General features: G+C 45.3%; 1 protein-coding gene across 2 annotated transcripts in view; it reads left to right on the plus strand.

Moving 5' to 3' along the window:
• LOC138953513 (splicing factor 3B subunit 2-like) overlaps nucleotides 1-12,996 on the plus strand; it is a 29,235-nt gene extending 16,239 nt beyond the window's left edge. The window contains exons 17-23 of one of the 2 annotated variants that reach the window (XM_070325347.1): nucleotides 1,253-1,342; nucleotides 2,051-2,158; nucleotides 8,200-8,307; nucleotides 8,546-8,679; nucleotides 9,213-9,411; nucleotides 10,049-10,243; nucleotides 11,007-12,996. In XM_070325347.1, the coding sequence (XP_070181448.1) occupies nucleotides 1,253-1,342; nucleotides 2,051-2,158; nucleotides 8,200-8,307; nucleotides 8,546-8,679; nucleotides 9,213-9,411; nucleotides 10,049-10,243; nucleotides 11,007-11,072 (900 nt within the window). In that variant the 3' untranslated portion in view covers nucleotides 11,073-12,996. The remainder of the gene's footprint in view (nucleotides 1-1,252; nucleotides 1,343-2,050; nucleotides 2,159-8,199; nucleotides 8,308-8,545; nucleotides 8,680-9,212; nucleotides 9,412-10,048; nucleotides 10,244-11,006) is intronic. The other variant, XM_070325348.1, reaches the window with a different exon arrangement.
• Nucleotides 12,997-16,400: the final 3,404 nt, after the last annotated feature.

Here is a 16,400-nt window from a genome sequence, read left to right on the forward strand (position 1 = left end):
AACGAAAGTAAGGTATTTAGCGAAATCGGCTCCGAGAATAAACAAGTGAAACAAAGAAGAAAAGTGAAAAAGTTTGAAGAAAAATATCACACACACAATTTGTAACTAACACACACATGTACAAAGGTGTCCACCGTTCAGTCAGCCTGGTCGGAACCATCAGATTCTGCTGCGGAGAAGCCAGAAAAGTCACTTTCCTTGCTGTCGGACACAAACAGCGACATGATCGCTTCATCCAGAACTGAAGAAGTCGAATGATCACTCGTGTGGGGAGACGTTGCCACGCATCCACGACCCATTGACAGACACGCGAAATCGTAGCTCGCCGCATTCGCCCAGTGTTGGTGAATGAGTGCGATCCCTCCGACATCCATTGCTCCCACAGCAGGCGCATGTGTGTTTTGAAGGAACGGTTCACTGTGATGTCGAGGGGTTGTAGGAACTTGGTAGTCCCGCCCGGAATAATCGCTAGCACGGCGTTGAGTGATTTGATGGTCTCCTTAATGGCAGTTTAGTTCATTGGGAGAATGGTATTCAAGTTTAGGTGAGTTTGTTTCATTAGGTGAATGCTATTCAAGTTTAGGTAATGTTTTAGCCGCAGCTTTTTATAAGCCGCAATGCGATTTAAAAAAAAAAAAAGTCGCGGCTTGTAGTCCGTCAAATACGGTAAGTGTCTTTTCGCTCACCGTGTTAAAAATTGCCTTTGCAGGCACATATCAGGTTGAAACGTTCATTACATTTTTAACAAAGACCCTGTGATGACCAAAGTCTGCACTGTACTGTTTGGTTGGTTGTGGTCCCATAGCAATGCTGAATTGGTCATAAGAAATCTGTTTGTATTTCCAGATGTATGATTTAGGTAGATTATATTAAACACAAATAAACACTAAACACAAATAAACACTAAATGTGCATACAGTTTTCCCTCATGTGTATGGGAAGAAAATAATGTGTATGCATTGGGTTTTTTCAGTCCAATAATGTGCTTGCATTGTTTGTTTCAGTCCAATAATGTGCATGCATTGTTTGTTTCAGTCCAATAATGTGCATGCATTGTTTGTTTCAGTCCAATAATGTGCATGCATTGTTTGTTTCAGTCCAATAATGTGCATGCATTGTTTGTTTCAGTCCAATAATGTGCATGCATTGTTTGTTTCAGTCCAATAATGTGCATGCATTGTTTGTTTCAGTCCAATAATGTGCATGCATTGTTTGTTTCAGTCCAATAATGTGCATGCATTGTTTGTTTCAGTCCAAAGAGTTTGAGACACGGCTGAAGGAGAAGAAACCGGGTAACCTGACAGACGATTTGAGAGTGGCCCTTGGTATGCCTGTTGGTGCTGTAAGTGTTTGTTCTTCTTCTTCCATTAGACGCCCAGGGTCAACATTCTGACTATTAATGGCGCTTGAGTAGGCATGCTGGGTATTTTCGTGTTTCTATAACCCACCGAACTCTGACATGGATTACAGGATCTTTTCTGTGCGCACTTGGTCTTGTGCTTGCAATACACACTCGAAGGGGGTTGAGTCACTAGCAGGTCTGCACTTTTAACCCACCAAGCGGCAGCGACCGGGATTCGAACTCACGACCTTCTGATTAGGAGGCCGACGTCTTACCACCACGCCACTGCGCCCTGTTTATTCTCTGCCTGCAGTTATTCATTTGGGGGGTCTCTTTTCTTTTGTAAATGATGTGATAAAACTCGCTGTGTTTACCAGTTGAAGGCTTTTGTAAGCAATGTGCGCTTGACAAAGAGATTTTTTAGTAAGTGATTTGAAGATTGCCAATGATTATTTTCCTCATATCTTAACCACCATCTGTTGTGGACTTTCTTTTTGAAATTGTACTGTTTCACTTTGTGCATTTGTGTTATTTTCCTTTATAATTTTCTCATGTTTGTTTTGTTTGGAATCCTGAAATGCATCGGATGCATGTGAGAGAATGAACATGCTTATGTTCCTAAATTAGGATGACAGTGTTTTGTTCTCATCTCTTATTTCATATTCGTATAATGACAGCGTTGGTATAACTGTGTAATGTTTCTTACAGAATGCAGAGCGGATACCTCCCCCCTGGTTGATTGCTATGCAGCGTTACGGACCTCCACCCTCCTACCCTAACCTTAAAATTCCTGGTCTTAATGCCGCCATTCCTGAGGTAAGAAAATTATGGAGGTAGAAATTTGTTTCTCTCACTTCACAAAGCATGCTTTATGTTGTAAGACAGGCCTGCGTGTCTTCAAATTAGTTTACACAGCAAAAAGTGTAAGAAAGAGAGAAGGCATGGTGATGGGAACAAACAACAAACCCATTTGGCTATTGATTGTAACAGGTGATAAATGCAGCCAAAACATTTGATGACAGTGCCACTCTTTGTGCGTGTGACGTAAATTAAATTACATAACTTATCCCGACTCACATATAGCATTAACCTTTTGGTTTAAGTGCAGAGACGCTGAACTACGGTTCACCCCTTAAGGGGAAGTAACCCTAAAAAAGAACAGCCCTGACCCTATAAGCTGGGTCACAGGTCAAGGCCATACCGTCACGTGATTGACCACGCGAGACCGCCGCCGCCATATTGGAATACTTCACTCTTACCTCAGCGGTCTTATCGCTAAGACGTTGTCTCTTGAGCTACGCTATTGGCTTTACAGCCTGCTGCCTGGTTGGCAGTTATCCCGGTCATTCTTCACAGTTCTCTGCTTCTTATGCTGTATTGGTGAGGTCGTTCTTTGTTTTCGTTTTACTCAGACTTTGCCTTGTGTCCGCCAGCCTTGTTGTTTGTTGTTCTGCTCTCAGACTGAGTTGTTTCCAACATGGCGGACAAGGAGAAGAAGAAGCCTACTACTAGACTGTTAGTTGCTGATTCTCCCCCTGCTAGCGTTCAGAAAAAAGACAAACCTAAAGCGGCAACAGTTACTGTGTTAGACCCTTTAACTCAGACTTCGTTCTCTGTCAATATTTCTGATAATTCAAGTCCTCTCATGCCTGTACTTAAAGAAGTTAAAGGTAAGGGTAAGGCTTCTTCAGCCAAACCAAAAATGAGCAGCGATTAGCAAGACATCTCCTCTCTCTTTTCCTATTTTTCCACGCAAATGAATGCTATGTTCTCGCAGCAGCAGAAGCTTGCCGCGGACATACAAGCCACACGTGACGAGTTGCGTTCCCTCCCGAAGGGGGTTGGCGATGTTTCCTCCCTGTCTCGCGTAAGGATTCCACCCTCAGCCACGATCACGTCTGCAGACGTGCGAGCAGGCGAACTGGCTTACGCCAGCTACGGAGAGATGGTCCCTCGGGACTCTGTAGCTTCTGTACAGAAGTCACTCTCCTCAGGTATGTTGGGTTCGCCGGTAGCCAGGCTCTTTTGCGAAAGCGTTCCGCATAGACCGCAACTAGTAGCTCCCCCGCCTCTACATAGGTCAGGGAGTGAAAGTTCGACGTACCCGGGGCATACGACTCACACGAAGCGGAGCTCACGGGATGTTGACGCGGGAATGCAATCGATGTTACATCGATTTGGAGACCTAAGTGCACACGGGCAGTCTACGACTTCCCCCGTTGCTGTGCTTGTGTCACCACTTCCGCCTGGGCAGGAAGTTGTCTCCATGCAGGCTCTGCACCGAAGTTCTACTTCCGGTTTGCAGTCAGCCTCACTTCCGGTTGATCACGTCCAAGACTCTGTGAGTCACGCGGACTTTTCGACACATACGGAAGCGGATTCGGAGCTCGACGATCATCTCTCATTCAATGAGGACGACGCTGAGTTCCACTTACCGTCAAAGCTGAAGCCAACCTTAGCTATTGCAGCACAGGTGGCTTACAAATATTTTCATGACGGCGTTGTTTCATCGGCTGGACTTGTCTTACCCCCACCATCAGCGGTGGGCGACTTCCGCCCAGCACCAACAGCAGCTGAAGGTTTTCAGTTCTCTGAATCTCCTTCAGTGGCTTATGAGCTTTCTAAACTTTTAGCAAGAGTTCCAGGCACGGCGAGCTCCCTGCCTGTCGGCACGGTGCCTCTCCTCTCTGCTCATGGTCAGGCGCCAGACACTGCTAAGCCTTGGCTTGCCACTGACCAACTTCCACAGGCTAGTGTCTCTGCCCTTGCGCGCAGGTTTTCCTTTACTCCCATGCCGTGTTTACACGCAGGGACTCTTTTCTGTCGGGCTCAAGGATTCAGGAGAAAGCAACTTTGGATGCTCTTAAGTCTTTTCTGTTCACTGAGGGAGCCCTTCTCGGGCAGCCCTCCCTTGACGCCCTAGACAAGCAAACATAGAACGCCAAAGATTTGGCAATTGCTCGGTTAGCACAACATGGCTTAGCTAAGCCACAAGCAAAGCAGCAGGGTCAGCCTAAGGCTTTGTTCTCGGCAGCTAACCACGGCCACAACACCCAGCAGTCTCAGTCTTCGTCTAGGGGAAGGGGCAGGGGCGCCCCTTATCCTAAGCGGAAACCATCGTTCAGGAACTCCAGGGGGAATGGGCGTAAGCCCAACCCCCAATGATGCCCCCCTGAACCACTCATCCCTACAACCCCCACCCCTTCGGTGGCGGGTGGCCCCTCCCGGGCTCTTCCCTGCTGGATACAGCGCGTAGACAGTCAGTGGATTGTAGGGATAGTGCGTTCGGGGTTCCGTCTACTCTGGAAAAGGGAAAAAGCTCCCCTAACCAGAGTAGCTCCGGCATTCAGGTTTCCAACAAGATCAGAGGCAAAGGCGACGATCCAGTCGAAAATCGCCTCTCTCCTTGTAAAGGAAGCAATAGAGGAGGTTTTGGACCTCCGGTCTCCGGGCTTTTATGGCAGACTTTCCGTAGTCCCGAAGAACTCAGGGGGTTGGAGGCCTGTTCTAGATCTGTCACCTCTCAACAGGTACCTCAGAGAAATAAAGTTCACAATGGAAACTCCAACCTCTATCAGGGAGTCTCTCAGGCCATCCGATTGGGCAACGTCCATCGACCTAACAGATGCCTACTTTCCTGTTCTGATCCACCCCTCGGACCGGAAGTGGCTCAGATTCCGGTGGGTAGAGAAGGCTTTTCAATTCAGAGCCCTTCCCTTCGGGTTGTCTCTGGCGCCCTGGATATTCACAATGGTCACTCGTCAGCTGTGCTCTCTCGTCAGACAGAAAGGCATTCGCCTCCGTGCATATCTGGACGATTGGGTAATTCTGCACCAAGATCGACTGACTTGCAGTCTTCACACACAGTTTGTCTTGAGTCAGTCAGCAGACCTAGGTTTCTGTGTCAATCAGGACAAGTCGGAGTTGACTCCTTCACAGACGTTCACGTATCTAGGTATGATTTTCGATACCGTGGCCTGGACGGTCAGACCTTCTCCCAGGAGAGTCGACAGGCTTCAGACCCTCCTAACATCTCTGAGATCTCAGAAGCAGGCCCCAGTCAGGACTCTGGCCTCAGCTTTAGGCCAGATGGAGTCGATGGTTACACTCGTTCCCCTGGGGAGAGTGTTCAAGAGGCCTTTTCAGGCAGCCTTCGGCTCAGTATGGGAAGCAGCCTCTCAGGGTTGGGACGTCTCCGTCCCTATTCAAGGCTGGATCAGGCAGACCACAGAACAATGGCTTCAGGCCCAGTTCTTTCTCGGCGTCCCCATTGTCCTACCTCCGCCGGACCAGGACATGTTCACAGACGCCTCCATGGTGGGCTGGGGCGCTCACCTAGCCCACCTGACGGCCTCGGGTGTGTGGTCAGCGACACAATCGCTGTTGCACATCAACAGGCTAGAGCTGGAGGCCGTATTCCTTGCCCTTCAGAGCTTTCTTCCCACTGTGATGGGAAAGCACGTGAGGTTACACACGGACAACACTACAGTAGCCGCTTACGTGAACAGACAGGGCGGCTCACGTTCCCACTCGTTGTCTCTCAGGACTTGTCAAATTCTGGTGTGGTGCCAGCAGCATCATATCATTCTTTCGGCCAAGTTTCTGCCAGGATCTCTCAATGTCCTGGCAGACTCTCTCAGCCGCTCGTCCAGCGTCATCCACACAGAGTGGACGATCACTCACCAGGCCCTACAACGTCTGTGGGTCCAGATGGACAAGCCGCTTGTCGACTTGTTCACCACAAGATTCTCAAGAAGACTTCCTGTGTTCGTTTCCCCTTTTCCGGACCCGGAAGCCTGGAAAACAAACGCGCTGGAGATAGACTGGTCGGAACTGGCGGCCTACGCCTTCCCACCTGTCAAACTCCTAGGCAAGGTGCTCAGAAAGGTGGAGATGGAACGCCCGTCTCTCATTCTGGTGGCACCGATGTGGCCCTCTCAGCACTGGTTCCCGGACCTACTCCGTCTCGCAGTAGGTCCACCCATTCCGCTAAATCTTCGGAAAGGGGAACTACTTCAGCCATGCACGGGCGTCCTGCACGACAACCCGCAGTCTCTACGCCTTCATGGCTGGAGACTGTGAGGATCTCTCTGCGCCGTGCAGGTGCATCGGACAGGACCCTCGACTTAGTGCAAAAGGCTCACAGACAGTCCACAAGCTCTGTTTATGCCTCGCATTGGGCAGCCTGGTCCAAGTGGTGCACAGACAACGGAGTGAATTCCACTTCCCCCCGTTCCATGCAGGTGGCCAATCACTTGTCCTGGTTGGCATCACAGGGCCGATCACCTTCTTCTCTGAAGGTCAGGAGATCTGCAATTTCTTCTACACTCAGGCAGTTGGGCCGCGCAATTTCGCTTAGTGGTGTCATAGCGAGCGTCCTCAGGGGTGCGTCCTTAGGCTTTGCGAAGACTAGGTCACCAGTCCCAGCTTGGGATCTGTTTCTGGTTCTCGAGTTTCTCAGGTCACGGGATTTTGAACCTTTGCATGCAGCAAGTCTCCACAATCTGACCCGTAAAACGCTTTTTCTTACGTTACTTGCCACTGCTAGAAGAAGCAGCGAGATTCATGCTTTATCTGGTCACGCTAAAGACATCTCGTTTGAAAGGGACGGCTCTGTCAGACTTCGTTTCCGACCAGATTTTCTAGCCAAGAATCAAAGGCCAGACCAGCCTTCACCCTTAATCAAAATCCCACCGCTATCCACAATTTTAGCACCAGGGGACCCAGATATCTTAAACTGTCCTGTCAGAGCAATCAGCAGCTATCTGTCTCGTACGGCTCCTATTTGTTCAAAAGATCAGAGACTCCTTTTCATATCAATCAATACAGCCCGGAGCAGGGACCTGTCTAGGGTCACCCTGGCCAGATGGGTATCTACTCTGATCAGACAAGCGTACATCTGGTGGCAAGAAGGAAAAAGGGGGGGGGGGGGGGGGGGGGGGAGGCAGTCAGTTCTTCCCCTGTTGTCTGCTAAGACTCATGAAACCAGAGCCTGGGCCTCCTCGGTTGCTGTTCTCAAGTCTGGAAGGCTGGCAGAAGTTTTGGATTCTGCCTACTGGAGATCCGAGGATGTGTTTATAAATTCTACTTGCGTGACATCGCAAGTACTCGTCAGGACGGGACCAGCACCCTACCGGCTATGGTAGCCGCAGGGCAGGTTCTCTCCAGCTTGTAGAGTGAGTTTCTTTCCCACCACCTACATTAGCAATCTGCTATATGTGAGTCGGGATAAGTTATGTAATTTAATAGAAAATTTTAAAAATAAATTTTGATTTGATTAATATACTTACCCGACTCACATCGTTAATACCCTCCCGCCTACCCCGCTTTAATTTACCCTAAAAATGAATGTTTTGCTTCGTTTCGAGTGAAGTATTCCAATATGGCGGCGGTCTCGCGTGGTCAGTCACGTGACGGTATGGCCTTGACCTGTGACCCAGCTTATAGGGTCAGGGCTGTTCTTTTTTTAGGGTTACTTCCCCTTAAGGGGTGAAGCGTAGTTCAGCGTCTCGGCACTTAAACCAGAAGGTTAATGCTATATGTGAGTTGGGTAAGTATATTAATCAAATCAAAATTTATTTTTAAAATTTTCGATTTCAGTGCAAGGTACCATGTTTAGCACGACTTATACATTTGGCTACTCTTCATGAAAAAGTGTCCGTGCTGTGACTTAATGTTTCAGTACAAAGTTTTGGAAGGCTTTTTCATTTGGCTAGTTTTCATAAAAGTGCGTGTCTTTGTGCATTTGGCTTAACGTTTCAGTACAGTTTAGCAGGGCTTTTTCATTTGGCTACTTTTCGTGAAACTGTTTCTCTTCATATGACTCACATTTCAGTGCAGTTTTTCATGTTTTGCAGGGCTGTTCATTTGGCTACCATGCCGGAGGTTGGGGCAAACCCCCGGTGGATGAAAACGGAAAACCTCTGTATGGTGACGTCTTTGGTACACAAGGTGCTGATTTACAGGTAAGCGTGATTGTATCAGTGCGTTCGTTTTGCTGAATCTGTTTTTTACAGTCATTAGAGCTGTGTATGCATGTGTATGTGTGTGTGCGTGTGTGTGTTTCTGCATGTGTGTGTGTGTATGTGTGTGGCTGGATGCGTCAATGCTTTTTTTTTTTTTCCTCCAGTAAGAGAATCACACAGAAAATTCCTGACAAGAAAAGTATTTTATAACACAGTGTGTATTTTGTTGTCTGTGCAGGAAGCAGCAGAGGAGGAAGAGCTTGACAAGTCTCACTGGGGAGAGCTGGAGTCAGAATCAGAGTCAGAAGAGGAATCGGAAGAAGAGGATGATGAGGAGCCTGATGACGCTGGACTGGTCACTCCTGCTGAGGGGTTAGTGAACTGTCTGTCTGTCAGTGGATGCATGGATGGGTGCTTACATATGGTGTAGACAGATGAACATGGTAGGTTGCAAGGAGGCAATCTTTTGAACAGTGAAAAGATTTACTCAATTTAGTCAATGCCGTCTGCTTGGCAAAAACTGGCAGCCCCTGCTTTCTATCCTTACTGCCTGCTGCTTTCTTCAGCTGTCAGGAAAATTTGTTACGCTATGCATGTAAGCATCATGTGTTTCACGTAAATTTAAAGTTATTTGCAAATTACAAGTTTCTGTTGTAAGTTAATAGAAAGGGAACAAGTATGAATATGAAGTTGTTGTTGAGTGTACCCGTGCTAAACATTCACAAGACCACTTGGTACAGAGGAGGTGACTGTCATTTAAATGGGAAGATAACAAGCATGGCCATTTTCAATCACCCCTACCTTATAGGCAGCCATATGCCATCTTCAGAGGAATGAAAATAGAGAAACAAGAATGGCTACCATGCACAAAATGTTAATGTTCTCCTTCTTTACCGATTACTCAGCCTTGTGACGCCCAGCGGCCTGACGTCAATACCAGTGGGAGTGGAGACGCCGGACATGATTGAGCTGCGAAAACGACGTATCGAGGACGCCATGGACCAGGGAGGAGACACGCCCGCCCTCTACACCGTCCTGCCGGAGAAAAAGACGGCCGTCGGCCAGGCTATGATGGGCTCTGCTCACATTTACGACCTGACCGGGGTAAGTTTTTTTGGGGGAAGGGATATTGTGTTGTGTGGTGCGATTTTTTGTTCTTTTCAAAGAGAATGTTGCAGTGCAAATTCGAAGACCTGTGTCGAACTTACCAGTTTATATCGTCAGCAGGCCTCGGGCTTAGAGAGACATAGCCATCGAACGCTGGTGAAGAAAAACAATAAGTGTTTAAATTTTGTTCCTGTATTGAGACTTTAACTCTTCTTGTTCATTGAACTTGAGATTTTATTTTAAAGGGCAGCAAGTCTGAAAGAGCAATTATGTGGCTTTTGACAATGTTGTGTTACAATGGATGTAAGGGGACAGAATACATACATTTGTCATAGACCTATCCTGTATTTATTAGATCAAGAAGGTATACCAGAATCCTCTAACTTCAGTGTCAGTCTAGAAAGGCATTATTTCGTGTGGGTAAGGTTTTGGAGAAATTACAGAAATCAGCAGGTTTGTGTGCATTGGAGAACAGGATGAGAGGATTCTTCTGAGTCCCTTACCATTTTACTCTCAGAATCACCTAATGGTGAGAGTTTTGTGTGCGGCAGCATTGTTTACCCGGCCATAGCATGATAGGATCCATTGTCATCCTTCTATCAGAGGCTAAATCCTTAACTGCACCCTGTTACAGGTTCAACCAGGCAAGAAAGGAGGAGAGAAGGGCGGTACGGCAGAGGGCGTGGAGGTGACCTTGAACCCTGAGGAGCTTGACCTTGACACAGCCGCCATGCAGGCAAAGTACGACGAAACAATGCGAGAACAGCAGTCACAGCTCGAGAAAGAAGATCTGTCGGACATGGTGGCCGCTCATGCTGCAAAACAACGGGTGAGTAAGAAAGTTCTGTGCGTGTTTGTGTGTGTGTGTGTGTGTGTCTCTGTTTCTGTGTCTGTGTCTGTGTGTGGAAAAGGGTCAATAGTTGTATGTGTCATGTGGTTGCTCTGGTATTTGCTTGTGAAGGTTTTGGCTTTTTTTAAGCTCTTTCTGTTGCAGGATCTTCATATATTTTTCTCTTTCTTTATTTTTGAATCGAGGAAGCAAAGAGGGGAGGGTGCTGGAAGAGATAGAGAACTTGCATGCATTTTTGTCTGTAACAGTTGTGTCAAAGAGAGTGGTTCTCAGAATGGATGTAGATTGAAGGCTTTGTGAAGAAGAAGAACATGATCTGTGACATAAACTCACAAAAGAGAGAAAGCTTTAAATCAAAGGATCCGGACCATTGTATATGTTATTAATACTCTGACGCGAGTGTTTCATTGTTACCTTAAGGCCAAATAAAAATATATGTTGGTTTAGGGTAACCCGACCGACCCTATTTTTTCCTGCCGACCCTAAAACTTTTTTTTCATTTATCAAAAATACTCAAACTTTTGGCACATTTTGCAAACCATACCGAGACTAAGGGAAGTAACATCCTTTAAAATCACCTTTAAAAAAAAAAATTTTAAAAGCCGACCTACCGACATTATCTTTTGGTCACGTTACCCTAAACCAACATATATTTTTGTTTTGTCTGAGTGTTCTTGATTGAACACGTTCGTGTCTTTGGTCATGTCCACACACTTGTGACGGTTTTCTCCCTTTGTTACAGAAACGGAAGAAGCAACAGGCAGACAGTGGAAAAACATCAAAGAGATACAAGGATTTCAAGTTCTAACTTTTTTTTACCCCAATTTGTTGTCTATTATAAATGTTTTGTCAGGGTTGAAGAAGGATTCTTGTGCAATTGAACCGTCATTTACGAAAATCAGTACTGATAGTGTTGCATTGGCGCCCAAGTTTCAGCCTTTTATTAAATCATCTCAGATTCTGTTCCATAAAGACTGCCCAGTGAGTAAGTAGCATTTACATTAGGAGTAAAGTGTGAACATATGATAAACAAGGGGAAGAAAGCGATCTAAATGCATACCGCATGTGTAATAGAGTAAGTGAGAGTTATGGGGAACCAGTCTCCGGGCACCTTCGAGAATAACAAGCATTGACGTGAACAAATGACTTTCATCCTCAAAAGTGTGAACAGTTTCAAATGAGCATTCCATGGTTGGGAGAAATTTGCACAGTAAGGAGGGATTGCTTACCATACATGTGCAAGTTGTCAGATTAAGTTGCAAAGTGATTGTCTTTTCTAGATGTAAAAAATAAACAAATAAGAATATGCAAGTGAGTGATGCACAGGCTAAACAAATGTTGGTCTTTGTTGGTTTTGGGTACATGCAAAATTTACATAGGATCTTTGTTTCGATTTTAATACATTGAATATCACTCGCCAAAGTCAGACCTGCCTACCCTTTTTTTGGGCGTAATTTACTACGAATTTTATTCCAAACTACGCCACCACGCTTTCCGCGATAGAAATACGATTTTCAAGAAACCGAAAGTACGATTTTTCACATTTCGTCCCGATATAAATCCGATCCGTATTTTTGCTCTCGCCGAGCTTTGCGAGCGCACATGCGCATTTTCGGTCTGTTCACATTATATGCAAGCAAGGTAGACGACGTCTTTTGCTGTGCAATGAAGTGACGCGCGAAAAATCCGCATGAGACGGACGAAGAGTCTCAGTCAGAGTCTGACAAGGAAACTGTTTTACAGTGGTGGTCTGATATCAGCGAAAAGGAAGAAAGCCGCTCAACAGAAGTACAAAACTAGCTACTCAGAATTTTGGCCATGCCTAAGACCTTCTTCTTCTTCTTCCGTGGAGGACTGGGTTCTTGCGAACGTCCCGGAGTCCTGCGGTTGAGTCACTGTTACCGAGAGTGGCTAGCTACGGCAAACACCTCTATCGAAAGGACCAAGCCACGTGTTGTGTTCGCTTTGCCACAGTGATTTTTCATGTGCACACGGAGGAAAGAATGACTGTGAAGCATATCAGGACAAACAGCCACATCATCCTAGATCGTTCCAATCAGTGTAGTTTCCCAGAGCGGTGTTCTAGGGTCGTTTTTGACTGACTTCACAATTTGATAAAATCAATGACATTTTATTTTTGCAAAGCAACTGAATATGAACAGAAAGTGTGCAGAGGAATGTTTGTGTCATGCAAGACTTTATGAACAACTATTTCTCCGTTGGGAGAAAAATGAGGATGTCTACAGGCAAGGCAGTGTCAAATTCTTTATTTGGGTTCTCCTTTTAGTCACACCCACCGATGGCCGTTACTTTTGGCAACGAAAAACTACTCTTTCTACCACCAGATTACTCTTTTTGGCTAGGCTCATTACTCCTTGTAATTTTTGGGGTAGGCAGGTCTGCAAAGTGGATTTTTGAGTATCTATGGTAGAAACTTTATTTGGGGAGATTGTTAAGTTAAATATTGTTTATGCTCCGTTTCAAAGGATTATCTTAGACAGTGACTACTGTGCTAATCTTCATGTTATGTCCAATTGAAAAGTAAAACAGTTTTAAGTTCAGAATTCACTGTGTGACAATTCATGGATTAAATCATTTTGAGCTTTATTTCTTTCCCTTTTATTGAAATGTTGATGCGTTCACGGGAAAAACGCATGTTCTTGATTACGAATGTGTTTTTGTCATTCTTCTTTATGTCAGAAAACGAGTGAAATTAAATGATTGTAAGATGAGATATCTTTTTTTTGTGTGTGACATTGTGTGTTCGTGTGTGTGTGTTTGTGTGTTACAGTGTGTGTGTGTTTTTTAGAGAAACACACATGGAGATCACTACACTGAATGAATGATTAGTGAAAAGGGCACCATTATTGCAGGTTTCCCCACAAGTTGTTGAGCTGTGACTGTCTTAGCAGCCAAGCAAGAGAAATAGAATACACTTATAACTACTTGAATTTTCAAAATTCATGCTATCACAACATGCGTGGACACACACACACATGCACACACACACACACATATATATATACACACACACCACACACACACACCAACAACTGAGTATAGAGTGAACATTTATTGTGGTAACCATACATTGGCCAAAGAACAAATACAAGTGAACAGAATGAACTGAACGAGGGTTAAAGCACACACCATTCGGTGTCTGGCGTGGTCAAGTCAGGAACATTATGCATTTTTGTGTGTACAGCGGTACCTGCTATGTGAGGCGCCTCTAATAAGAGAACACCTCCAAAGAGAAGACATTTTCTGTTCTGTTTGCCTATTGCAGTCTATCAAACCACTTCGAAGGATCCCAGACCAGATTTTTTTCTATGTACATGTACTTTACTTTCCAATAGCGATCACAGGTTCAAGTGTATCGAGACCAATCGGGCCACCTGCTACGTAGGGACACTTTCAGCTGATTCCAAGGTGGTTCTTTGGTCGCCGGTACATGTACAACTGTACTCATGGGAGAATACCGGAAGCAACCCAGTTTGAGTTGCATTTTGAAATAGACGAATTCAAAAAAAAAAAATATTGGGTTTGTGTTAGTTGTGAAAGAGGTAATACCCTTGCTTTTACTCAGGACAAACATCAGAGGGGCCGATTACCAGCGAGGGGTGTGTCAGAAACACGTGGACATGAGGACGTGTGAATTTATTTGGCCGAGGAAAAGCAAGGGTATTCACTCTTCCACAGCCCATACAAACCCGACGGGGGTTATTTCTGAAAATCGTCTATTGCCTCATGGTATCGTTATCTCATATGGGCCTTCTTTCTCTCTCAGCCGGCGTCTCGCCTCGGCACATAAAGGGTTCGAACAGTAGAATACTGAAATATATGGTTAAACTTTGATTGGAAAAGGGTGTTGATCAGTACGATTGAATACTCGTGGAAATATATTTCCTCTTCGCTGGCGCTTCAAGGATGTGAACAGGATTACGATACATCACCCAAAACAAGCTACATGAATTTAAAGACACGCATTCTTCCTCCATGCTGACACCATAAAAAATACATGTACTTAGATAATGTTTCAATACAAACTCGCGACCAAGTGGATACGTGGATAGGTACGCACATGTACTGGCAAATACCTTATCAGTATCCATTCCGCACATGTTTTGCTATCCATATAATATTAACAGTGTCCGTACAGAGCAAAGATAACTGTCTGAAAATGTGCGTGTATCAGTATCCACTTGGTCAAATACACACATACACAGGCAGATATCTTTGTGCTGTGCCGACACTGCCAATATCCATCGTAGATACGAGCACTGACTTTGGTTTTTTGGACTCTAAACCCAAAACAAATGGATACTAGACACATTCTGTTGGCTTGCAGTTGATGCATAAGGTTAGGCGTTTTACACAGACGAGCACAAAGACTTACAAGACTTTTCAATCACCAAGGAGTCACAAAGTGTTATACAAATATTTACTACACATACGATTTCCCGTAGAAGAATATACACAAGAGTGGACACGAGATACATCAAGTCAATTGCAAGATCGGCAAAGTGGGATTTAGACAAAGTGTCTGTAATGTGAGTATACGTAAATGCAATGTGCTACAATTTGGGAGGTGGGGGTTGAAACTGTTAATACGTTCCTGATTTAGACAGATTTGACAACAGATTTTTGAAATATTTGATTGATAGAAGTTCACAAAATCAGACGTGATCAACAATTTACAATAATTTGATATTCCAACTGAAAAGCGAAGAAAGGAATTCTCGAGTAAGTGAACAATGAAGATGTTACGAAGTCATTTTCTTCGTTCACTTACTTCATACTGCATCCAAACCGCGCGCACACACACACGCACGCACACACACACACACACATACACACACACACACACCTGCACACACACACCTGCACACACACAATAACGAAAATGACATGTCCGTGAGAATACCCGAATGAAAGCTCTTTAAGGCACAGTCCTTCCCGTGTAAACGACTCGGCTGACCATCTCAGACCTGGTCAGGCCTTTACATGGGATAAGGCCATCCATCTCAGACCTGGTCAGACCTTTACATGGGATAAGGCCATCCATCTCAGACCTGGTCAGGCCTTTACATGGGATAAGGCCATCCATCTCAGACCTGGTCAGGCCTTTACATGGGATAAGGCCATCCATCTCAGACCTGGTCAGGCCTTTACATGGGATAAGGCCATCCATTTCAGACCTGGTCAGGCCTTTACATGGGATAAGGCCATCCTTCTCAGACCTGGTCAGGCCTTTACATGGGATAAGGCCATCCATCTCAGACCTGGTCAGGCCTTTACATGGAATAAGGCCATCCATCTCAGACCTGGTCAGGCCTTTACATGGGATAAGGCCATCCTTCTCAGACCTGGTCAGGCCTTTACATGGGATAAGGCCATCCATCTCAGACCTGGTCAGGCCTTTACATGGGATAAGGCCATCCAATCTCAGACCTGGTCAGGCCTTTACATGGGATAAGGCCATCCCTCCACTTGGACACCGATATCAAAAATCAACAGCCTGCTGGCGCTTTTTATGAAGATATTTCTTAAAAGGCAAAAAAAAAAAACAAGCCTGGGCAGATCCCAGATAGCGAGCTGAGTTGGGTTTTTAACGAGAAGGAATGTGCCTTTAACATAAATTATAAACAAAAGACATGTATAGATATATTCAAATTATGACCATAATTAAAGACAAATTAAGATGGTCAGTGGAGTCCTTGGTGTCAAGGTATGGCAACATTCTGTGGAGAAAAAAGACGGTGAACGTATAATCTCTTTACATGATCATAGATATTAGACACATACCTATAGACTTATTTCAATCATGGATATATTTAGTAAGAAGATCAAATGATCAGTGTATCGATCAATACTAGCCACCATCCACACGCACGCACGCACGCACGCACGCACGCACGCACGCACGCACGCACGCACGTCAGTTGCCTTGCAATGATGAATATGTTCGGCATACACACATGAACACATAAACATGTATACTAATTAAACAAAAAGCACAAACGTGACACTCATTCACGTACGCACTGACACACACGCACTGTCATACAAACACACACACACGCACGCACGCACCCACGTACGTACGTACGCACAAACTGAACACACACACACACAC

The sequence above is a fragment of the Littorina saxatilis genome, linkage group LG17 (assembly GCF_037325665.1).
Source record: "Littorina saxatilis isolate snail1 linkage group LG17, US_GU_Lsax_2.0, whole genome shotgun sequence".
Lineage (NCBI taxonomy): Eukaryota > Metazoa > Mollusca > Gastropoda > Littorinimorpha > Littorinidae > Littorina > Littorina saxatilis.